Source organism: Panthera pardus, unplaced genomic scaffold (genome assembly GCF_024362965.1).
Source record: "Panthera pardus isolate Hobbes unplaced genomic scaffold, ASM2436296v1 HiC_scaffold_8, whole genome shotgun sequence".
In the NCBI taxonomy this organism is placed as follows: Eukaryota; Metazoa; Chordata; class Mammalia; order Carnivora; family Felidae; genus Panthera; species Panthera pardus.
In genome coordinates, this window is record NW_026527013.1 from 73,847,721 (window position 1) to 73,874,352 (window position 26,632).

The 26,632-nt window shown below is 36.4% G+C and overlaps 1 protein-coding gene across 2 annotated transcripts in view; it reads right to left on the reverse strand.

Annotated features, from left to right (window-relative positions):
* CDK13 (cyclin dependent kinase 13) overlaps positions 1–26,632 on the reverse strand; it is a 122,076-nt gene that overhangs the window by 58,843 nt on the left and 36,601 nt on the right. For both annotated transcript variants that reach the window (XM_019451096.2, XM_019451093.2), the window contains exon 5: positions 24,808–24,978. In XM_019451096.2, the coding sequence (XP_019306641.2) occupies positions 24,808–24,978 (171 nt within the window). The remainder of the gene's footprint in view (positions 1–24,807; positions 24,979–26,632) is intronic.

The window sequence follows — 26,632 nt, forward strand, 5'->3', positions numbered from 1 at the left end:
CCACTCTGTTGGAGATTGCCTTATTTTTGAACATGGAAGGTTACCATGCTGTTAACTAATTACCATAATAAACAATGCAAACAGAAAAAGCATTCTAGGGTGCCTGGGTGGCTCAGCTGGTTATCCCACTCTTGGTTTCAGCTCAGGTCATGATCTCACAGCTTCATGGGTTCGAGCCTCACATTAGGCTCTGCGCTGGCAGAACAGAGCCTCCATGGGATTCTCTTGGTCTCTCTCTCTGCCCCTCTCCCAATTGTGCTGTCTCTGTCTCAAAATAAATTAAAAAATCAAAAAAAATTAAAAAAAAGAAAAGAATGTGAAAGACCAATCTACTTTCAACTAGTCATTCTAAAAATCATCTAGTATATTAAGCCTAGATCCTGCCTGTTCAAGGCAAATACAGTAATACTGGAAGCAAACACAAGGTATAGGAATGGTGAATTTGAACCCAAAATTACAAGTTTCCACTTGTAAATTCTAATTTATATTATTTTTGAGATCACATATGTTTTGTAAATGTATCAATTATTTCAGAATTTTACCTTTGTGAGACATTTTTCAATAGAACAGTCAACAGAAGTATATGGCTTATAAGTACAGATATGACTAAGAGCTGCTGACATCAAGAGCCTAATAAGGTAGCACTGGAGATATTAAGTAAATAAAAATACTATAGTGCTGTAACTGACAAGCTTAAAATGCAGTGGTATCCTGATTAGGGAATTGAGAAGAAACATTTTAACCTGGGTTTAAAATCAGGGCTAGGAGCAAGCAGGCTGACAGGGGCAAGGAGTATGCTCAGTTTGAGAAACCCTTGTGAAATGTCAATATGGAGACATCTAGTGAACAGTTGTAACTGTACGGAGCTCAGGTCTAGAAAATTTTTACAAGGTAACAGAATAGAGCCAATGATGGTAATAGCCTTAGCCAATGAGAGTATTTGAGAATTAAGAGAAGACCACCAAGGACTTAACACCAACATTTAAGTATCAGGCAAAGAAGGGGCCAATGATCAAGGCCATGAAGCCACAGTCAGAGAAGAAGAAAACAAATCTGACAAGAGCTTTTTCAGAAAAGGCAAGAAGACATTTAAGAAACAAGTCAACAGTAAATACTGCCCATATAAAGAAAAACTGAAAAATTACCACTGGTTTGGCAAGAGATCATTAATGACGTTATCTTAATAAAGTAGTAGGAAAATTCAGATGAATGTGTGATTGAAAAAGTGAGAAATACAGACAGCAATTGTTCATTACTCTTTCCAAATGTCTGGCAACAATGGAAAGGAACAAGAGTAATGGAGTCATAAGTAGATGCAAATCAGAGAAAGATTTTTGTTTCGTTCAAGACAGAAGAGATTTGAGTAGGTTTAGTCCTGAAAGTAAGGAGCCAGAAAAGAGGGAAGAGGACGAAATACAGAAGAGATAACACACAACCAAGATCCTAGGAACAAGAAGGAATCAGCCTTAAGCAGGAAGAAACATTACTTCAAAGAGCAAAATGGGTACAGAGTGAGGTGAGTGCATGGAAAGTCAGAAGTAGAGGCAGAGAATTCTCACCCTGTAAAAACAAAGTATAAGCTGCATTACAACTCTGTTTTCTCAAATTCAACATCAGAAATAATCAAGGAAGGAAAGTTAATGGACATGCTTTAACAGTTCTCACTGTAAAACTAAGGACTGCCAAAACTGCATTGTCTTTACTTAAGAAAACAAGGAAAAGAATCATAGTCTCAATATTTGGAATGTATACATTTTTAAGACATTTATATAAATTCAAAAACATTTCTGCCTGAAATCTGCAAGGAAAGAAAAAGAAAGTAAAAACATTTCTTCTTGTAGTCGTCTTTGCCTTTAATCCGTAATTGCTAGAAAACATGATGCTACATTAACCACTTAACATCAGCATCCCAAACCATACAGTATCACTGAGGATGGATAGGGACATTCCTAAACTCTCCTTTGACTCTGTATTCTGTCCAAGTTGGAGGAGAAAAAAGCAACTTCATTTCCCTATTCCCTTAAATCCTCCCCAGCCCAACCCCAATCCTCAGGTCTTACAATAGAATATCCAAGACAGCCAGTCTTATTCAATTAGAATGTTAAACACCAAAAGGTAGAAAACTTGTCTATCAAATGTACTGCCTATACCTAGCACCTAGAACAATGTAAAGCATATAACAAGTACTCAACAAATACTTGTTAAGTAATTTCTTCGAAAAGTATCCAGACAATTTTATTTCGGCATTCAGTAAATACATTACCCAGAGTCACTTTCTCATCTCTGCATTTCCCACAGGCCAAAGAGGAAAATGTGTCTGGGGAAAAGGGTTTGGGTGTTAAGTACTGGCAAAGAAGGAAGAAAGCTATCCTCCTCTGCTTCTCATTGGTATTAGCGGCAGAAAACTTAACAACAGATATACGCACATTACACGAAGTTGTGACCAAGAGTGGCGGTCAGTAGCAAAAAGAGAAACAGATCAATTCCTGAAATGGCAGAAAGAGAGAGGTTTGATGACTGTGCCTGCCTGAAACCAAATACCTCAAATCCAGAGATTTTTCTATCACAAAAAAAAGCCCAAAAGCTTCCAATTCTGAAAACCTGAGAGCTCCTGGCTTGTCACCTGAAGGTCTCCATTTCTCATTTCAGGCCTCCAAGGTCACTACCAGTGACAGTGAGTGGAGTTAGGAAACGTGCTCCCACCATGTGAAAGGTGAGCAGAAAAGAGGAGAAATCCATTGAATGCCACCACAGCTGAGAATGGCAGGAAACAGGTGTGTACTTGGCCTTAATATTTGTATTTCTAATGCATTTTCCCACAAAAATACTGTGATACATCAAAGTCAGATTTTCTACATCCTATTAAAATCAAACAAACTGAAATGTCCACTTGAAAAAGAGTATTTCTAGTCACTATTTTTCATATACCAGGTATTATGTGTATTTAAGAGTGGTTCTGATGTTTTTACATCTCATTTCCTTCTCTATTCCTCACAGATTTTTTATGAGGATTAAACGAGTTAATATTTTAACTTGTTTTATTTTTTATTTTTTTAAATTTACATCCAAATTAGTTAGCATATAATGCAACAATGATTTCTGGAGTAGATTCTTTAGTGTCCTTTACCCATTTAGCCCATCCCCCCCACCCGCAACCCCTCCAACAACCTTCAGTTTGTTCTCCATATTTATGAGTCTCTTCTATTTTGTCCCCCTCCCGGTTTTTATATTTTTGTTTCCCTTCCCTTATGTCCATCTGTTTTGTCTCTTAGAGTCCTCACATGAGTGAAGTCATATGATGTTTGTCTTTTTCTGATTAATTTCACTTAGCATAATACCCTCCAGTTCTACCCACGTGGTTGCAAATGCAAGATTTCATTCTTTTTGATTGCCGAGTAATACTCCATTGTATATATATACCACATCTTCTTTATCCATTCATCCATTGATGGACATTTGGGCTCTTTCCATACTTTGGCTATGGTTGATAGTGCTGCTATAGACATGGGGGTGAATGTGTCCCTTCGAAACAGCACACCTGTATCCCTTGGATAAATGCCTAGTAGTGCAATTGCTGGATCATAGGGTAGTTCTATTTATGTTTTTTTGAGGAACCTCCATACTGTTTTTCCAGAGTGGCTGCACCACCCTGCATTCCCACCAACAATGCAAAAGAGATCCTCTTTCTCTGCATCCTTGCCAACACCTGTTGCTGCCTGAGTTGTTAATTTTAGCCATTCTGACAGGTGTGAGGTGGTATCTCATTGTGGTTTTAATCTGTATTTCCCTGATGATGAGTGATGTGGAGCATTTTTTCATGCGTCGGTTGGCCATCTGGAGGTCTTCTTTGAAGAAGTGTCTATTCATGTCTTTTGCCCATTTCTTCACTGGCTTATTTGTTTTTTGGGTGTTGAGTTTGGTTAAGTTCTTTATAGATTTTGGATACTAACCCTTTACCTGATATGTCATTTACAAATATCTTCTTCCATTCTGTCAGTTGCCTTTTTAGTTTTGCTGATTATTTCCTTTGCTGTGCAGAACCTTTTTATTTTGATGAGGTCCCAGTAGTTCATTTTTGCTTTTGTTTCCCTTGCCTCCAGACATGGTTTGAGTAAGAAGCTGCTGCGACCAAGATCAAAGAGGTTTTTCTCCTCAAGGATTTTGATGGCTTCCTGTCTTACATTGAGGTCTTTCATCCATTTTGAGTTTATTTTTATGTATGGTGTGTGGTCCAGGTTCATTTTTCTGCATGTTGCTGTCCGGTTTTCCCAGCACCACTTGCTGAAGAGACTGTCTTCATTCCATTGGATATTCTTTCCTGCTTTGTCAAAGATTAGTTGGCCATACGTTTGTGGGTCCATTTCTGGGTTCTCTATTTTGTTCTGTCTTGATGATTACAGCTTTGTAGTATAGTTTGAAGTGTGGGATTGTGATGCCTCCTGCTTTGGTTTTCTTTTTCAAGATTGCTTTGGCTATTCGGGGTCTTTTCTGGTTCCATACAAATTTGAGGATTATTTGTTCTAGCTCTGTGAGGAATGCTGTTGTAATTTTCATGTGGATTGCATTGAATATGTAGATTGCTTTGGGTAGTACTGACATTTTAACAATATTTGTTCTTCCTATCCAGGAGCATGGAATCTTTTTCCATTATTTTGTGTCTTCTTCAATTACTTTCATAAGCTTTCTATAAGTTTTGAGTTAATATTTGTAAATTGCTCAGGAAAGTGCCTGGCCCACAGCAAGCATTATTTTTTTTTAATTAAATAAAACACTACTTCATTTTTCAAATTTGTTAAATTAATTCTCTCATTAATTTCTAATTAATTTTCAAAAAAGTATTTTTGGCTCTACTTTTTTGTGCTTTTTTTTTGGCTTTACTTTTTTAGTGGGGTTTTCAAAATTCATTTTTTGATCACTTCAAAATGAATTATCCAGAATTCACAGTCAAAATTATCATTTCAAAAGACTAGCACATCAACTGCTCTTTGGGAACTTCAGATTAATTTATAACTTCATAATTTGTAACTTTTCAGTATGTTTAAAGTAACCTTATCTTCCAAAGTTGTCCTGTTTTTTAAAAATTTTACCTAAAGGGGAGCCCGGGTGGTTCAGTTTCCTGCTTGAGATTCTCTCTGCCTCTCTCTCTGCCCCTCTTCTGCTCACACAAAATAAATAAACTTAAAAAGAAAAAAAAACCTTTAAAAAAATTAAAACTTTATCTACAACCTATTTTACCCACAGCCATATTGTCACTCCCTTAAAAGTATATTTGTTACGTTTCAGCAATTTTTTTTCATTTATTTATTTCTGAGAGAGAGAGCACAAGTGGGGAGGGTGAGAGAGAGGAGGAGACAGAATCCGAAGCAGGCTCCAGGCTCTGAGCTGTCAGCACAGAGCCCGATGCGAGGCTCAAACTCACAAACTGTGAGATCATGACCTGAGCCAAAGTTGGATGGTTAACCAACTCAGCCACCCAGGATCCCCATGTTTAAGCAATTTTTATTTACCTTAATCATATACCTTTATTTACACTTAATCATGAGTGCTCCATTAAACTGCCATCATTTAATGCAGCTTCTGCTGTAAGAGTTGGATGTACGGTGAGAAGTCTATGCAACCTCAATTACATTCTGGGACAAATACAATCACGTAACATTTTAGGGACAGCTGATGCCAGTCCAGTCTTTCTTATGCAACTCAATACGTTGGGGGAGAGTGAACAGCTTTAAAATGAAGATTAATAGTGTGTAGGGAATCCAAGTTGGCCAAGTGGCTGCTGCATAAATAACATGAGATGACAGGAGAATCTGAACTTTTTAAAAGTTTACTGGTTACATTAAATCTAGAACAAACTGTAAAATTCCAATTCACTTTCAGAAAACTCAGTTAAACCCAGAAACAAAGAACAAAAAAGCCGAGAAATGCAAAACGCATTCAACTGTTACCCCAAATATCTGTGATAATGGACAAATCTTATGATTACATAACATTTGCTAGAAAATCCAATTATATGCAAAAATGACCCCAAATCCCCAAATTAAAAGTCTGGTACCTAAAAACCCAAGAGTGAAATGAACATAAGCCCTAATGAACAAGCCCAGTAATAGGAGCCAACAGTCAGGAAATAATTACTACATTAACTAAAATAAAACACTTAAAGTCAGAACGTAAAAAGACAGTATCAATGCAACTTTCCATATCCTAAAATAAAAAGTCAGTAATTCCATTGACTTCATGACTCAGTATTTTGGCTGCCAATTCCCACCTGTCCTAGGGACACAGACTAACCGAAAAAGAAAAAGTCTGCATAACCTTTACTTGCATAACACAATACGTATTTCTCAATCTTCTTTTGTAATACTGTAGCATCTTCAGATTTCATGTAAAGCCAAGAATCAGTCTCTGCCCAAGTCAGCTATCTCCCTCCCTCCCAATAAGGTCCTGAGTACTGAAAGTGGTATTTTGCTTAGTTTGTTTTCTTTTCATCATATTCTAATTACAGTACATTCTATGTTAACTTAACAGCTTAACTTAACAGATGTGCAGGCACAGAAGATTTGGGCCTACTGAGGCACTGATGAGGGGCCCTAAGAGAGAAGCCTTCATGGACTTCAGAAATGCGTGGGAAGGAGGGTCTGGGTGGCTCAGTCAAGCATCCAACGTTGGCTTAGGTCATGATGTCGCGGTTCATGAGTTTGAGCCCTGTGTAGGGCTCTGTGCTGACAGCTCAGGCCTGGAGACTGCTTTAGATTCTGTGTCTCGGCCCTCACACTCTCTCTCTCACAAAAGTAAATAAAAGGAAGGAAGGAAGGAAGGAAGGAAGGAAGGAAGGAAGGAAGGAAGGAAGGAAGGAAGGAAGGAAGGAAAGAAAGGAAAGGAAAAGAAAGAAAAGAAAAGAAAAGAAAAGAAAAGAAAAGAAAAGAAAAGAAAAGAAAAGAGAAGAGAAGAGAAGAGAAGAGGAAAGGAAAGGAAAGGAAAGGAAAGGAAAGGAAAGGAAAGGAAAGGAAAGGAAAGGAAAGGAAAGGAAAAAGAAAGCAAGCCATGCGAAGCCAGGCTCTCCCCTCACCAGATATGAGTAACTGCCTCTTCAAGCCATCCTACTGTGAGAATAAAACAGACACTGCAGATGGCATAACTTGAGCCTTTGATGACATCCGAAAGCCACTGAATCAATTAACCCTAAAGCCTGCCCTATCTCTGGACGACTTTTTATGCAAGCTAATACATTCCCATTATGATTTAAACCATTTCAATTGAATTTTGTTGCTCTGCTGAAATCACTCTGATAGAATGTGATGGTTAATTTGATGTGTTACCCTGACTAGGCTACAGTGCCCAGCTGCTTGGTCAATACCAGTCCAGATGTTGTGTGAAGGTATTTTTAGATGTGATTAACACTCAAGTCAGTAGACTTTGAGGACAGATTACCTTCAATAATGTGCGTAGGCTTCATCCAACCATCTGAAGGCCTCAAGAGAAAAGACTGAGGTCCTTTTAAAGAAGAAATTCTGCCTCCAGAATGCTTTTGAACTCAAGTCTGCAACACAGACTCCTGCCAGAATTTCCAGCTTACTAGCCACTCTTAACAAATTTCAGACTTGCCAGCCTCAACAATTGTCTGACCCAATTCCTTAAAATAAATCTCTCTATATATTCATATATTCTATTGGTTTAATTTCTGAAGTAATAAACTCAATCGTTCTCCTTGAGCTTATTACACTTTAACTGAACAAAAATGTTTTTCAGTTTCAATGTGTTAATTGACAATAATAAACTGTACATATTTAGAAGATACAATTTAAGTAGTTTTCACATAGGTATACACCTGTGAGACTGTGTCTACAATTAACATAATGAACACATCCATCAGCCCCAAAGGTTTCCTTGTGCTCCTAGACTATATTTTTAATACAAAATATGGATTAAACTTTACCTATTCCTTTATAAACTTTTTCCAGCTCATAATACATAGAGTGAACAGTTTTCCTTATCATTGAACACAATTATAATGGCTACATAGTACTCCAAAGTAATAATACACCATAGTTCTGTTCAATCATCTTCTGATGTTAGACATATAAAGTTTTTTTTTTTTTAATGTTTATTTTTGAGATAAAGCTCAAGCAAGCAGGGGAGGGACAGAAAGAGAGGGAGACACAGAATCCGAAGCAGGCTCCATCCTGACTCTGAGCTGTCAGCACAGAGCCCCACGCAGCGCGCCAACTCACAAGCTATGAGATCATGACCTGAGCCGAAGTCGGACGTTTAACCGACTGAGCCACCCAGGCAATTTAAGTTGTTAGACACTTAAATTAATTCTGTTTTGCTATTATAAGCCATACTGTGAACAACATTCTCATAGCTATATTTATATAAAGTCATGATTACTTCCTTCTATGTTTCTAAAAATAGAATTGCTGAGTTAAAGGACAATTATACTTTAAGAAATAATTATTGTAATATAATATCAACATTAAATACTTATACAACATGTAGTATGTGCCAGGTATCATACCATGCCCTTCCTCTATGAAATAAGCTGTACCAATTTTCAGTCTCAAGTATTACATGAATATACCTATGATTTCATACACTGAACAAGTTTTTTAAAAACTCCTGCTCTTCCCCAAATAAACCTCAACATAATTCCAGTCAAGTCTCCATTTTTAAGTTTTCACACTTCATGAACATCTAAATGTATAAAAATAAGATCTTTTCTTAGGGAGCACAGAGGAGGAGACCTTTATGTACCAGAAATTAAAATGTAATATAAGATTACAATAATTAAAACAATGTATGATAGCAGGACACCCAAAGGGATCTATAAAACAGGAAAGCCCAGAATATGTACAAACTTTATATACGATGAACATGACAGAACAGAGTAAGAAAGATTAAATATCCAAATGTTTTTAAAAACTCACATAGACATTTTTAAGAAACCAGAAAATAGAAATACCTAAAACCCAGCAATTGTGCTACTAGGTATTTACCCAAAGAACACAAAGATACTAATTCAAAGGGATACACAGACCCTGATGTTTGTATCTACAACAGCCAAATTATGGAAATAGGCCAAATAAATCAGTCACAGAAAGACAAACACCACAAAATTTCATTTGTATGTAAATTTTATTTATTTATTTTTTACTTTTATTTTTATTATGAAATTTATTGTCAAATTGGTTTCCATACAACACCCAGTGCTCATCCCAACAGGTGCCTTCCTCAATACCCATCACCCACCCTCCCCTCCCTCCCACCCCCCCATCAGCCCTCAGTTTGTTCTCAGTTTTTAAGAGTCTCTTATGCTTTGGCTCCCCCCCAACCTTTTTTTTTTCTTCCCCTCCCCCATGGTCATATGTAAAATTTAAATAAGAGAAAGAAAACAAATGAGCAAAGGGGTAGGGGGAGAGGGAAACCAAAAAACAGACTATTAAACTACAGAGAACAAACTGATGGTTACCAGAGGGGAGGTGGATGGCGGGATGGGTTAAGTAGGTGATGGGGATTAAGGAGCGCACTTGTGATGAACACCCGGTGTTGTATGGTAAGTGCTGAATCACTGTATTATACACCTGACACCAGTATTACGCTGCATTAACTAATTAGAATTTAAATAAAAACTTTAAAAATATGTAAACAGAAAACATTCTTACAATTTTCTAGGGGGCTAAGCCTTCCTAAGCGTGAGACAAATCACCTTCCTTCAAAAAAAAATCCCACAAACTGACATGACCACATATAAATTTCAGAATAACAAAGAACACAAGAAAAACAAAGGTGAGGGCAAACAATGGAAATGGGAAAAATTATCTATGCTATGTGAAACACATAAAACATTAATATGTATTTTAATAAATCTTTCCAGTTAGTAAGCAAACATCAAACAAACGGGCAATTCACAGAAATGGCAAAAACCTGACAAATCTTTAACCTTTCATAGTTGACTGCCCTAATGCTGATGCTGCCCTAAATGGTTCTCTGCCACTTCCACCCTTCACCACCCACCTTGCCCCACTGCAGGATTTAACTGCTAAAGTTCTTCTATTAATGGCCACAGTATTCACAATGCAGATCACCCGCTTTTTAACTTCTCCCTCTACTCTCCATTTCAAACCGATACCATGGCTTCTGCAATTGGCATCTGTCTTACGTGTCTGTTGCTGAGTTTCATTCTTACGATCCCCCTTTCTCTGCCTGGGTTTGAGCTCACTTTTTAACTTCCGGTAAGGTTAACCAATCAAACACACCCTAGTCATTATGTGACAACTTTTTCACTCTTGACAACTTTTACTATTAATAATTAAAGACTACTTGTAAGCTTTCAGAAAAAAGGTTGTTTTTTTTTTTTTTTTTTTTTCCTAATTTCTGGGTCTGCTCTCCAAAACTTCACTGGAGGACTAAAACCATTTCTCCCAAACCTCCATCCTCTCCACCTAATTAAAACAATTACTGTATTATTGATCTATTTCTACCCTCACAATCAATAGACTACCAACCTATAATAAACACAAACTTTATTGTGTTCTTGCTGTGTGCAATATTCTAAGTGTTTCTCATGAATTATTTCATCAAATGCAACAAATCTATGAATAATGAATTATTACTCCATCTTCCAGATGAGGAAACCAGAGATGGACGAAGCTCGGATTCAAACTATGTACTCTTAATCATTACACATATTTCTCATTACTTTTACTTTATAACATCTGCCCCAAAAGAACACTATTTCTTGTTCAGCTACTCAGGAAATATTGACAAGAGAAAGGCACTTCCCCTTTCCATTCCCATCTACTTCTTCCTGCCTTTCCCACAGATTCCTTTTCCCTTAAACTCCACAATCCCTTTGCCATAAATCATTTGATGGGCAACTAAACATTCTGATTTCTCTATGTTCTTTAAATTTTTTTTTTAAATTTTTTTAATGTTTATTTTTTTTATTTTTGAGACAGGGAGAGACAGCATGAACAGGGGAGGGTCAGAGAGAGAGGGAGACACAGAATCTGAAACAGGCTCCAGGCTCTGAGCTGTCAGCACAGAGCCTGACGCGGGGCTCGAACTCGCGGACCACGAGATAATGACCTGAGCCAAAGTCGGATGCTTAACCGACTGAGTCACCCAGGCACCCCTATGTTCTTTAAATTTTTAAAGGCACCTGGCTCTTGATCTCAAGGTCTTGAGTTCAGGACCCACCTTGGGCATAGAGCTTACTTAATCAAAAAAATAAATGAAAATAAACTCTTAATTTCAACACATGATGCTAACTCTGTATCTTCTTGTGATTCAGAAAGGAGTCATTTCCAAATTAAGATTTTACGTTCTTTCCTTTAAAAGCATTATAGGCAAGGGACACCTGGGTAGCTCTGTCAGCTGAGCATCCAACTTCAGTTCAGCTCATGATCTCCTGGTTTGTGAGTTCGAGCCCCACATTGGACTCACTGCTGTCAGCATGGAGCCTGCTTCGGATCCTCTGTCCCCTTCTCTCTCTGCCCATCCCCCACACTCACACCCACATGGTCTCTCTCTCCCCCCCCTCCACTTTCTCTCTCCCCCTCCCCCATGCTCTCTCAAAAGTAAACATTTAAAAGAGTAAAAGCTTTATATGCTACATTTCATTAAATGTAAATAAAACACTTTCCTATACCTTTTAACTGATTATGCAAAATTCACAATCATGAAATATTCATTTGGTTATTTTGGAACAGAATACAATCTGTTTTATAAATATTTTTCTCCTCGATTCAACTCTAACATTTACTGAGCACTAACATAAGAAACATGAGAGCAAGGAAACCAGATGTCTGGACAGTTTCTATATAAACTACTCAAAAGATGAACATTCTTACTATGTTACAAATATATTCAAAACTCAATTAAAAACACTAATACCCTAATTTTAAAAAATAGGCAAGGGACATAAATAGGTAATATATGTTAAAAAAATATATAAATGGCCTCTAAGAACAGGAAACTGTCCAATCTCCATTGTAATAAAAAATAATTATTAAAAAGACAGGATACCATTTTTTACCTATCAAATTATCAAACAAAATCATTATAAATGCTGGTCAAAATACATGACAAGCTCTGTGCTATTTTTTCTGAAAAAAGTGAGTATTTTGATTCCTTGGCATTGTATTTAATGTCAAGCACCATTTTTGGTCCTAACCTACCCTTCCAGTCTCATCTTCTAAACAAACCCACCCCATCCACCACACACACCTCTCCCTCTCAATCTACCCAGTATTTTCATCAGAACAAAGAATTCTGGGGTGCTGTTTGGATTTTGTCTTAAATAACAGCTTCATTGAGATTTAATTCATATATCATACACTCACCCATTTAAAGTACACAATTCAATTGGTTTTAATGTATTCAGAGTTGTGCAACCACCACCACAATGAAATCACCTCAAAAAGAGCCTCATACCCATTAGCAGGTATTCCCCATTTTCAACACCTCCCCAAGTGTCTGACAACCACCAATCTATTTTCTGTCTTTACAGATTTGCCTATTCTGGACATTTTATATAAACAGAATTATACAATACACAGTCTTTTTACCTGGCTTCTTCCACTTATTGTTTTTAAGGTCCATTCATGTTGTAAGATGTATCTGTACTTCATCTTTTTTTTTTTTTTTTAAACTGTAGCAAAATGTATATAATATAAACCATTCATAACTATTTTTTAAGTGTACCGTTTAGGGGCAGCAAGTTCATTCACACTGCTGTGCAACCAATCAGCAGCACCCATTTCCAGAACTCTTTTCATCTTGCAAAAATGAAATTCTGTACCTATTGAACTGTAACTGCCCATTCTTACCCGCCTCTACTCCCTGGTAACCGCCATTTGACTTTCTGTCTCTATGGATCTGACTACCTCAGGTACTTCCTGAAAGTAAATTCATCTAGTATTTCGCTTTTGTGATGTTTATTTTACTTAGCATAATGTCCTTAAGGTCCATCCATGTTGTAGCTTGTGTCAGAATTTCCTTTTAAAGACTGAATGATATTTCATTGTATGTATATACCACATTTTGCTTGTCAATTGATCCATCCAAGAAGATTTAGATTGCTTCTGCCTTTTGGTTACTGTGAATAGTGCTATTAACAAAAGGTACAAATATCTCTTCAAGATGCTACTTTAGTTCTTATGAGTATATAACCAAAAGTGGAAATGCTGGACCATATGGTTAATTGTTTTTAACTTTTTAAGGAATCATCATATCTTCCACAGCAGTTTTACCATTATACATTCCAACTGGCAAAGGCCAAGCATTCCAATTTCTCCACACCTTTGGCATCACTCGTTATTTTTCTGTTGTTTTTATTTTTGTTCTTTTGATAAGTCATTTTAATGGGTATGACTGGTAATTCAATGCCGTTTTAACATGCATTTCCCTAATAGTGATGTTGAATGCCTTTTCATGTGTTTAAAATCCATTAAAGTCCTTTGGTATTTTATTTTCATTGAGTTGGAGTTCTTTACATAAAATGAATATAAAACCTTATCAGATATGTGATTAGCAAATATCTTCTTCTATATCCTGAGTTGCTTTTTTACTCTTATGTCCTTTGATGCCTAAAAAATTTTGATTTTGGGGACGCCTGGGTAGCTCAGCCTGTAAAGCATGAGACTCTTGATCTCGGGGTCATGAGTTTGAGCCCCATGTTGGGGGTAGAATTTGCTAAAAAAAAATCAAATTTAATTTTGAGTAGCCCAACTTTTTCTTTTTCCTTTTGTTGTTCTGTGCTTTTGATATCCTACCCAAAAACCATTGCCAAACTCAATGTAGTCAAGTTCTCCCCTATGTTTTCTTATAGAAGTATTCTAGTTCTAGCTCATACATTTGGGTCTTTGATCCATTTTGAGTTGGTTTTATTTTAAGTTCTTCTTTTTGAGAGAGAGAGAGAGAGAGAGAGAGAGAGAGAGAGAGAGAGAGAACGTAAACAGGCAAAAGGCAGAGAAAGAGAGACATACACACAAATCCTAAAGCAAGCTCCAGGCTCTGAGCTGTCAGCACAGAGCCCAACACGGGGCTCATACCACCAGATCATAACCTGAGCCAAAGTTGGATGCTTAACCAACTGAGCCATCCAGGCACCCGTTTTTTGTTTTGTATTTTCTCTTAAGTGATCCTCAGTCTCACTTTTTTTTTAAAGTTTACTTCATTTTGAAGGAGAGAGACAGAGAGAAACCATGCAAGTGGGGGAGAGGCACAGAAGGACAGAGAGAATCCCAAGCAAGCTCCACACCCAGCACGGAGCCCAAAGCAGGGATGGATCTTATAACCATGGGATCATAACTTGAGCCGAAATCAAGATTTGGATGCTTAACTGACTGAGCCACCCAGGCACCCTGATGTTTTATATTATTTCTATTTTTTTAGTTTTTTTAACTAAAAAAAATGTTTATTTTGAGAGAGAGAGAGAGAGAGAGAGCGCACGCGCACGAGCAGGGGAGGGGCAGAGAGAGGGGGAGACACAGAATCTGAAGCAGGCTCCAGGCTCTGAGCAGTCAGCACAGAGTTCAATGCGGGGCTCAAACTCACAAACCATGAGATCATGACCTGAGCCGAAGTCGGACACTTAACTGACTGAGCCACTCAGGTGCCCCTCAAGGTTTTATTTTTAACACAGTATTAGGCTAAGAGTCCAACTTCATGGTTTCACATATAGATATCCAACTTTTTCAACACAAATTGTTGAAAAAACTTCCTCTGTATTAGTACTCTTGTCTAAAATCACGTGCCCATATATGCCAGGGTTTATTTCTGGGCTCTGAATTCTGTTCCACTGGTGCATATGTCTTGTCTTTATGCCAGTACTACAGTCTGATTACTGTAGTTTATGATAAGTGTTGAAACTGGGAAGTGTGAGACCTCCAACTTTGTTCTTGTTTCAAGTTTGCTTCGGTTATTTGAGGGTCCCGTGAGATTCCAAATAAATTTCAGGATGAATTTTTCCAATCTGCCACAACCATTGTTGGGATTTTCATTAGAATTGCATTAAATCTGTAGATTACTCTGGGTAGTACTGATATCTTAACAATATTAAGTCTTCTAATCCAGGAACACCAATATCTTTAATTTATGGTGTCTAACTTCTTTCAGCAACGTTTTATAATTTTCAATATACAAATATTTCATCTCCCTGGTTAATTTACTCCTATTTTATTCTTTTTGATGCTATTGCAAATGAAATCATTTTCTTTTCCTTTTCAGATTTTTGCTGTTAGAATACAGAAACTCATCTTTTTTGCACATTGATTTTGTACCTTGCGATTTGCTGAATTTACTTATTAATTCTAATATTTTGTTTGGTAGAATCTTTAGGACTTTCTACATATAAGATCATGTTGTCTATGAATAAAGATAATTTTATTTCTCCCTTTCCAATTTTGATATATTTATTTCTTTTTCTTGCTTAACTGCTTCCAGCACTATACTGAATAGAAGTGACAAAAGTGAGTATCCTTGTCTCACCCTGATTATAAAATAAAAGCTTTTCATCTTTCACTACAGAATATGATGGTAGCTGTGGACTTTTCATATATGGGCCTTTAATACGTTTGACATAGTTTCCTTCTAATCCTAGTTTGTTGAGTGTCGTTATCATGAAAGAATGTTGAATTCTGTCAAATGTTTATTCTGTATCTAGAGAGATGATCATGTAAATTTTTTTCTTCATTGTGTTAATGTAGTGTATTACAGTGACTAATCTTCATATGCTGAACTATCTTTGCATTCCAGGAATAAATCTCACTTGGTCATAGTGTATAATCCTTTTAATATACTGCTGAATCCAGTTTGCTAGTATTTTCTAAGGATTTCTGTATAAATATATCTCTGAAATATTGGTCTATAGTTTTCTTATAGTGTCTTTGCCTGGTTTTGGTATCAGGATAATGATGTGCTTATAGAATGATTCTCCAAGTGTTTCTCCTTTTTTTTTTTTTTTTTTAAATGTTTATGTATTTTGAAAGAGAGAGAGAGGGAGAGAGTGACCATACAACCAAGGGAAGGGCATAGAGAGGAAGAGGAAATCCCAAGCAGGCTCTGAGCTGTCAGCTCCAAACCCAATGCAGGGCTCAATTCCACGAACCATGAGATCATGACCCAAGCAGAAATCAAGAGTCAGACGCTTAACCAACTGAGCCACCTAGGCGCCCCAAAAAGTGTTTCTTCGTGATCAGTTTTTTTGGAAAGTTTTGGAGAGGACTGATGTTAATTCTTCAAATGACTGGTAGAATTCACTGTAAAAGCATCTGGTCCTGGGCTTTTTAGTTGTTATTGTTGAAGTTTTTGTTACAGATTCATTTCCTTACAGTTATAGGTCTGTTCAGATTTTCTATTTCTTCATAATTCTTGGAGGTTGTACATTTCTATGAATTTTTCCATTTTATCCAGGTTATCAAATTTGTTGGTCTAAGTTCTTCATTCTCTTTTATGGTATAATACTATTGCACTGCATGGGTGTACCAGATTTTGTTTATTCACCAATCGATAGACATATTCATCAACTGATGTTGGCATTTTCTGGCCATTATGAATGATCCTCCTATGAACATTAGTTTACAAGTTTCTGTGTGGATATATCTTTTTATTTTTCCTGGATATGTCCCAAAAGTTGAAGTTCTATAGCTCATAACTCTTACGTTTAATATTCTGAAAAACATGCCAGATTGCTTTCCAAGGTGGTTGTACCATTTTACAACCCCACCAGTAATGTATGAGTCTCCCACCAGTAATGTCTGAATCTTCCAATCTCTCCACATCTTCTTCAATACATGTCAATATCTATCCTCTTTCTTATGGCCATCCTATAGTGCATATGAAGTGGCATCTCACTCTAATTTTGATTTGCACTTCCCTGATGGCTATGATATTGAACATGTTTTCATGTGCTTATTGGTCATTTGCCTATGTTTTTTTTTTAAACTTTTTAAATCTTTATTTATTTTTGAGAGAGAAAGAGACACAGAGTATGAGTGGGAGACAAGCAGACACAGAATCCGAAGTAGGTTCCAGGCTCTGAGCTGTCAGCACAGAGCCTGATGCGGGGCTTGAACTCACAAACTGAGAGATCATGACCTGAGCCAAAGTCAGATGATGAATCGACTGAGCCACCCAGGTGCCCCTATTTGCCTATCTTCTTTGGAAAAATGTTTATTCAGATCCTTTGCATGTTTAAACAGGTTGTCTTTTTATCATTTGGTTGTAAGAGTTCTTTATACATTCTAGATACAAGTTCCTTATCAGATAGATGCTATACAAATATTTTCTCCCATTCTATGAGTTGTCTTTTCACTTGTTCTCAGTAGTGTCCCCTACCTAGAGCACAAAAGTTTCTAATTTTGATGAAGTCCAATATATCTACTTTCTTCTACTGCTTCTGCTTTTGGTGTCTTAAGAAGGCTTTAGCTAACTCAAGGTCATGAAGATTTACTGCTATATTTTCTTCTGAGAGTTTTAAGGTTTTAGGTCTTATATTTAAGCCACTGAACCATTTTGAGTTAATTATTACATATGGTATGAATAAAAGGCCCAATTTCATTCTTTTTCATATCCACTTGAGCCAGCACTGATTACTAAAAAGGCTATTCTTTTCCACTGAATGGTCTTGGTATCATCATTGAAAAATCAACTGACCAAAAATGTGAGTGTTTATTTCTAGACTTCCAAACCTATTCTACGGATCTATATATTTATCCTAAAGCCAGTACTACACAGTCTTGATCACTCTAAGTTTTATAGTAATATTTGAAATCAGGAAATGTATGTTTATTTTTGAGAGAGAGAGAGAGAGACAGAGCGTAAGTGGGGAAGGGGCAGAGAGACAGAGGGAGACACAGAATCCCAAGCAGGCTCCAGGCTCTGAGCTGTCAGCACACAGCCCAACGCAGGGCTCGAACTCGTGAACTGTGAGGTCATGACTTGAGCTGAAGTCAGACACTTTAACCAACTGAGCCCCCAGACACCCCAGTTCTTCTGTTTAAAGATATTTTTTGACTGTTTTACCTCTCTTGAATTTTCATATGTTCTTTCTTTGTCTTTTTCTTTCTTTCTTTCTTTCTTTCTTTCTTTCTTTCTTTCTTTCTTTCTTTCAAAAGTGTGAGCAGGGTAGAGGGGCAGAGGGAGGGGCAGAGGGAGAGGCAGAGGGAGAGGCAGAAGGAGAGAAAGAGGGAGAGAAAGAGATTCTGAAGCAGACTCCATGCTCAATGCAGAGTGACAAGAGGCTCGAACTCATAACCCTGGGATCATGATCTGAGCCGAAACCAAGAGTCAGACACTCAACCAAACGAGTCACCCAGTTGCCCCTCCATATGTACTTTAAAATCAGCTGGTCAGTTTCTGAAAAAGAGTCAGCCAGGATAGGGACTGCAATAAACATACAAATCAATTTACCATCTTAGTAATATTAAGTCAACAGATCCATGAACAAGGAACGTCTTTCCATTTATTTAGGTCTTATTTTTTTCAGTGATGTTTTATAGTTTTCAGTGTACAAGACTTTTACATTTTTTTTGTTCATTTATTCCTAGATATTTTATTCCTTTTAGGGCTATTACAATGAAACTGTTTTCTTAATTTCACTTTGGACTGTTCATTGTTAATATACAGAAATACAACAGTTTTTTGTGTATTGATCTTGCATTCTGCCACCTCAATGAACTCATTTATTAGTTCTGAGTTTTTTAGTGGATTCTATAGGATTCTCTATGAAGATAGAGTATGTGTGTACGTACGTACACACACACACACACACACCATGCACACATTAGAGATAGTATTATTTCTTCCTTTCTAATCTGTTTATCTTTTATTTAATTTTCTTGCCTAACTGCCTTGGCAATGCTGAATAGAGGTGGTAAGAACAGACATCTTGTTTTTCATAGATGCCCTTCATCAGGTTGAGACAGTTACCTTCTTTTCCTAGTCTGTTCTATTCCTGCTTTATAAATTGGCACAGCCTTTCTGAAAAACTTGGTGACATGTGTCAAGAAATTTCAAAGTTCAAATCCACTGACCGAGTAATCCAATTTGTATTAATCTATTTAAGGGAACAATCAGAGGTGAATAAAAGTTTTATGTACAAAGTCACTAAAACAGAAGGAAATCTGGCTCCAGTGTCTAGGAGAACTGTGTATGACATGCAATGCAAATGCAGGGGAGCACCATGTGAAATCAGAAATCATAGCAGTGACATATGAGACTTTTTCCCTCAACCATATGGTGACACTTTGCCACAAACATTTACTATAGAATATTGTTTTTTGCTGATTTTTAAGAAAATTCCAAATTAAAAGATTACACAAATTCCATTATTAAATAAGTACTAATACTGAAAGTATTATAGCTTAATTTGAATATAGTAATTACAATTGCAGCTTTTGGCTGTCCAGCATATCATATTATTTTTAAGTACCAATACTATTTTGTTGGAATGATACCATTATTTCAGTATTTAGGTTTTTTTTTTTAACCTGAATACAAAATATTTACATTTTGAGATGGAGATCAAAGACTGTAGTTTTTATTTTATAGTGCATATAATTGCAAAAACAAAGTCTTCTCTGCCCAGAGAATTATAAACTGTTTTAAATTTTTAATTGAATATTATTACATTCAGTCAGAAAGTATCTTTCCATAAATTCATAATCCTCAGTGGGAGCAAGAAAATAAAGCAAAACTTTTGTTGCAAAATAGTTCATACTTTAGTTCAAAAATTTGAGGAACAGTGAAATATGAACACCAGAGTACTGAAATTAATACAAGTAATTACATCCCACTCTCCTTTCATACTTGAAACTGCAAATCTAGAAGTACAAGAAATATTTTCCTTGAAACAAAAACTACCCTTTGCTAACACTTAAAGACTGAAAAACACACAAAAAGTTCAAAGATTCCCCTCAGTTATTAAAAAGATGAGACTGCCTGAAGATAAAGAAAATTAAGAAAAAAATTTAGAATTAGTTTAGCCTCCCTCCATTTCCCCAGATTATTTCAGAAAAAGCTCATTCAGCATCTCTAAGATTTTGCACAAAAATCCACCTATGACTTATGGAAACCACTTAACCCTGTTTCCTTAAGGAAGTAGAGCCAAGTGCTTTGTGCTATGGCTTCTGTTATAATAATGCAAATCTTTATATATATTCGTTTTTATTTTATTTATATTTATTAATTTTATTTATATTATTTATTATAATATATTTACACTATATATTTATATATAGTTTTTACTATGTTTTTATATTTTTTTAAGTTTTTACTTTTTAAATTTTTTTTAAATTTATTTATTTTGAGAGAGAGAGAGAGAAAGAACTAATGGTGGGAGGGAAGGAATAGAGAGACACAGAGAGAGACAGAGAGACAGAGACAGAGAATATTCCATGCAGGCTCTGTAGCCTTAGCACAGAGACCAACACAGGGTTGGAACTCACAAACCATGACATCATGACCTGAGCCAAAGTCAAGAGTCAAAGGCTTAACCTACTGAACCACTCAGACACCCCAAAAGAGAGAATCTTAAGCAGACTCTAAACTCAAAGCGGAGGCCAACTTTGCACTTGATCTCACAACCCTGGGATCATGACCTGAGCTGAAACCGAAAGTCCAACACTCAACAGACTGAGCCACTCAGGCACAAAGTTTATATTATTATGTTAGCAATTTTACTTGATTTTTGTGTTGTTTACAATTTTCAAATTTAAATTATTGTTAAGTATTTGGTTTTACTTTGTTGTTTTAGTTTCATCAATTCTAATATAAAATATTAAATCAAAGTTTCCATACTGTCTTTCTGCTCCAGGACAGCAATCACAATTGGAATAATGGTACACAGCTAACATGATCAGGATTAGAACCCAAAGACTTCAGATCTAGTTCCCTTTTCACCAAATCAGTCTGCATCATCGTGGTTCTCACCAGAAAGAATAGATTCATGGGGCACCTGGGTGGCTCAGTCAGTTGAGCATTCAACTCTTGATTTTGGCTCAAGTCATGATCCTAGAGTTGTAGGATCGAGCCCTACATTGGGCTCTGCTCTGAGTGTAGAGCCTGCTTAAGATTCTCCCTCTCTCTCTCTCTCTCTCTCTCCCTCTGCCCCTCTCCCCTGCTCACACACTGTCTCTCTCTAAAATAAAACAAACCAAATTTAATAGATTCATTGAAAAAGGATTACGTATCACCTCACACCTATTAGAATACCTATTATCAAAAAAGACAAGAAATAAGCGTTGGCGAGGAGTACAGGGTACCCTCATGCACTGTTGGTGGGAATGTAAAATGGTGCAGCCATTATGGAAAACAGTATAGAAGCGCCTCAAAAAATTAAAAGTAGAACTACCATATGATTCAGCAATTCCACTTCTGGTTATTTATCCAAAAGAAATAAAAATCTAACTCAAAAAGATGCATGTACCCCCATGCAACATTACTTACAACAGCCAAGACATGGAAACAACCTGTCTATCAAAAGATGACTGAATAAATAAAATGTAGCATAACTATATGGTATAATATAATTCAGCTGTAAAAAAGAAGGAAATCTTGCCATTTGCAACAATGTGGATGGACCCTGAGGGTTTTGTGCCCTGAAGTCAAACAGAGAAAGACAAATATCATATGATCTCACTTACATGTGAAATTTAAAACAAAAACAAGAACAAAAAACCCCCCAAACTCATAGATAATCTAAAGAACAGACTGGTGGTTGCCAGAGGCAGGGGACAAGAGGTGGGCAAAATGGGTGAAGGGGATCAAAAGATAGAAATTTCCAATTATAAAATAAATAACTGTGTGCATGAGGGTGTAATACACAGTATGGTGACTACGGTTAATAATACTGTATTGTATATTTGAAAGTTACCAAGACAGTAGATCTTAAAAGTTCTCATCATGGGGTGCCTAAGTGGCTCTGTCGGTTAAGCATCCAGCTCTTGATTTCAGCTCAGGTCATGATCTCAGAGTTGTGAGATCATGCCCGGTGCTGGGCTCCATGCTTGCATGGAGCCTGCTTAAGATTCTCTCTCCCCCACTCTCTCTGCTCCTCTCTGACTCATGCTCACTCCAGCTCATGTGCGCTCTCAAAAAAAAAAAGTTCTCGTGAGAAAAAAAATGTAACTGTGTAGTGATGAATGTTAACTGGATTTATCACGGTGCTCATTTCACAATATATGTAATACCAAATCATTATACTGTTAAAACTAATACAATGTTATGTCGATTTTATCTCAATAAAATAAATAATTCTGAAAGAGGATTATGTTTTAAATTCCATACTCCTTGACATACTGTAGTATATTTAATAGCTGGCATCTAAATGTAACTTCCCCACAGTAAAACACATTATGTATCATGATTCCAGCAATTACAAACAGGATTATGGTGGGGGAAAAGATGAGGAAGCAAATAGAGGAAAATCTATGGTTTGTAAAATATGGTGATAGACATTGTGGGGGAGACACAAACCAAAAAACAAAGGACTGAGGAAACTTATAATCCAGTAAGGAAAATAAATAAGGACCATAAATATGATACAAGGAAAATTCTGACTACTGCATTCTTTTAAAAAGTATTGGGGCGCCTGGGTGGCTCAGTCAGTTGAGCGTCCGACTTCGCCTCAGGTCATGATCTCATAGCTTGTGAGTTCGAGCCCTGCGTCGGGCTCTGGGCTGACAGCTCAGAGCCTGGAGCCTGCTTAGGATTCTGTGTGCCTCTCTCTCTGCCCCTAACCTACTCACATTCTGTCTCTGTCTCTCTCAAAAATAAATAAACATTAAAAAAAAAATTAAAACAAAAAAAGTATTAAAGTATGAACAGGCTATAGTAAGCAGAGTTTAATTACCAATCCAGCAATTAGTTATTCAGTACCTTCTATGGCCTAGTCACTGAGCTAGGTAAGGGTTATAATAATGAATAAAACAGGTATGGTCCCCATTCTCATATGGAGATACAAGTAAATAACAAATCAGTAGTTATTCTGGAAAAAGTTATGAAGAAAAAAACTAAGGCTTTTAAATTGCCTGTGTCTCCATTCAGTTGAAAGTGGTCCATCCAGTTAGGCTTCACTGATGAATAAAGTAACATTCAGTCTGTGACCCAGAGGATGAGAAAACAGTCTTTCAAATTGTGTGTGCATGCATGCATGCATGTGTGTGTGTGTTGAGGGTAGAGAGGTTTAAGCCCAGGGAAGCAGCATATGTAAAGACTTTAAGGCAGTGAAGTGCATTGGCATATGTGACCTATATGACTGAAGCTTGGTGGACAATCAGAAAAATGGCAGAGATGGGGTTAAAGAAATAGGCAGGGATATGATCCCCCAAATCAAAGCAGCAGGAGGTTCAGGGTATGTTGGAGGAAGAACAAATATATTAATTTTGGCTATAGTATGACATTAATGAAAAATATTTACATATAACCCTCATATATAAGATCTTAATTTAATCCTTACTACACAGTAAGAAAAATAATGTTTCCTTTAATGGATGAAGAGGTCACAAGGGCTCAGATGGGCTAAAGATCTTGCAAATAAGGTTGCACTGCTTGTAAGCAAAGTCACAAATCTCAGACATTCCAACACAAGTCAAACCAGTATCCTTTCTACTACACAATAAGAAACGATGAAAAATATAAACTGGATTAAAATCAAGCTAAGGAATATTGGTGTTATTATGGACAACAACTAATGAAAGTGGTATCAATTAAAAAGATGATTCTAGGGGCTTAACTGCTCAGTCGGTTAAGCGTCCAACTTCAGTTCAGATCATGATCTCATGGTTCACAAGTTCAAGCCCTGCATCGGGCTCTGTGCTGACAGCTCAGAGCCTGGAGCTTGTTTCAGATTCTGTGTCTCCCTCTCTCTCTGCCCGTCCCCTGCTCAACGTTCTGTTGGTCTGTCTCTCTCAACAATAAATAAACATTTAAAAATTTTTAAAAAAAAATTCAAATTTTCTACATAGTGCACACAGAATACTTTGAGAAGAAGTTCCTTTCTACAAAATAACTATTATGTATTAAGTCACTCATTTTTTATACTGTTCCCCAGAAGACTAAGATTGTGTGTGTATGTGTGTGTGTGTGTGTGTGTGTGTGTGTGTGTGTACAGTTGCGGATGGGAGGGGGTTAAGTACCATGTTCAATCAGAACACCTATTTTAATCTATCTTATCTTAGATTTGAAAAAGAATTTTGCTCTTTGAAAACCACAGGTTATAATGAAGTCAACTTTGGTTCCAAAATCTTAAAGATCCTAAAACCTACTGGAAGTAGAGCCTTTTACCTACCATATGCCTTATGATAACTACTTTAATGAGCATGCTAATTTCTTTTTAGTTTTTCTGCTAAAAGCATATACCACTATAATTCATTAAAGGCAATTTCAGGTAAGATTTTGCCTCCACACGTTCAGAAATAACATAAATGCCTACCATAAAGTTTCCTTATATGTTAAGGCATTAAAACATTTTAAAAATGTAAGATAAGCATATATTCTATACTACTATAAACTATTTCTCAATAACTAAAAAATGAAGATTAAAAATTATACATTGATGCTCCAAAAAACTACTACTACTAAATATGTGTAATACTGATAAATATGTTTTGTTTCTTAGGGGACTCAAATATCACTAAAGTAAATAAATAATTCTTCAACTCAACTACATCTAAAAACAGAGTATGATATTAATGCAATAGTTTTATGTACCTAGTAATTACTCATATAGTCAATACCTATGACAAAATCTGCAAGTTAGCAACATCATGTGTATGCAGAACTGGTTATGTAAATATGCACACATACCTTTATCCTTCTTAAAATCCAAAGCATCTTCTTTATCAGTCACTATTTCCTTCATATTGATAATACTCTGGTGGGTAAGCTGCCGGAGAATTTTAATTTCTCGAATTGCTGTAATTGGAAAGCCTTCCTTTTCATTATCTAGACGTACTTTCTTTAAGGCTACCATTTCTCCTATAAAAATTAAGTAAAATCAAGTTAGCAGCTGACAAAACCAAATGACATTTTTCTTAATTTTAACTTTATTTTAATTCAAAATTTCTGTTCCTACCTCTTACTACTCACAAAATATATTTTAGCTTTCAAAGTACCAATGATAATGTTCATAGCTCAAGAAATTAAGTCTCTAGTTAAATTATCCAAACTGTGGAATACTATATAACTGTTAAAAAGGAGGGGGTAGGTCCATAAGTATTGTTACTGTATGCTCTGTATGATATATTAAATGAAAAAAGCAAGATGATGAACAGTAGCTGCATTACACTACCATTTTTAAAAAGTGAAGGAGGGGATGGAATGCCTGGATGGCTCAGTTGGTTAACTGTCCAGCTTGATTCCATCTCAGGTCATGATCTCATGCTCTTGAAATCAAGTTCTGCTTTGGGCTCCACACTGAGCACAGAGCCTGCTGAAGATTCTCCCTTTTCCTATACCACCACCCCTCGGCTCATGCTCTCTCTCCCTCAAAAAAAAAAAAAGTAGAGAGGAGGTTAAATTTATATAATATGCTTATACATACATAAAATCTCTCAACAGATGAGAAGATTCTATACATTAAGCAGGTGACAAAATGTGCTCAGACATATTAACTTGTCCAAAGCTGCCCAGCCCAGCAGTGAGACATGGATTCAAAATCTGTTTTAGCTATCTCAAAAGTATGCGCTCTTCCCACTACACTAAACGACATTGTAATTCAGATATGAGTGAGTACTGTCTCAGATAAGATCTCACTATTAAAAGAACACACACACACACAAATCCTGTAAGTAAAAGTTCACTATAATAAAGGTTTGTTGGGCGCCTGGGTGGCTCAGTTGGTTAAGTGTCTAACTGCAGCTCAGGTCATGATCTCAGTTTGTGAGTTAGAGCCCCACATAGGGCTCTATGCTGACAGCTCAGAGCCTGAAGCGTGCTTCAGATTCTGTGTCTCCCTCTCTCTGCCCCTGCCCAACTCATGCTCTGTCTCTCTCAAAAATAAATAAATGTTAAAAAAAAAAATTAGAAAAAAAGGTTTGTTCATTCTACTTCTTTGGAGAAAAAAGGAATTCTGTACTTACAAATTTTCCAAAAGAAGGATGTTTATCCTTTTAATCATTAAAATTTATTTATTTCTCTTTGATGGAAGTCTAAAATAAATTATGATTCCTTATTTGTTAAACAGCTTTTAAAAGCTACAATTTAATCTCTTTTTGATAATGCAGAATCACCAGTATAAATAGTATTACTGTATGCCGTAACCGTGTTCCAGAGTTTCCAGGCATAAGGTAGTCTAGTCTCCCCTATAGTAAATGGCTTCAAATAGCTATGCTATTTTAATCTATTGGTTTATTTCAACAAGGAATTATAAGTAAAGATTAAACACTGGCTCTAAGAGTTATTAGTAAAATATGTAGCCTCTGCACAGTTACTTTTTACTGGCTGCAAAACCTTTAAAACTGTCTCACAGGTTCCTGATTATGTTCTAAAAGATTAAGCTGCCAAATATGGCCTCCAAAGGGTAACTTTGACAGAAAAAAAGAATATTTTGCTAAAAGAAAAAGTGCTGCATAAGGCTTAATTCAACAAAATTTACTACTAAGGCTAATTAAGGTCAAGATACTTTTTTCCC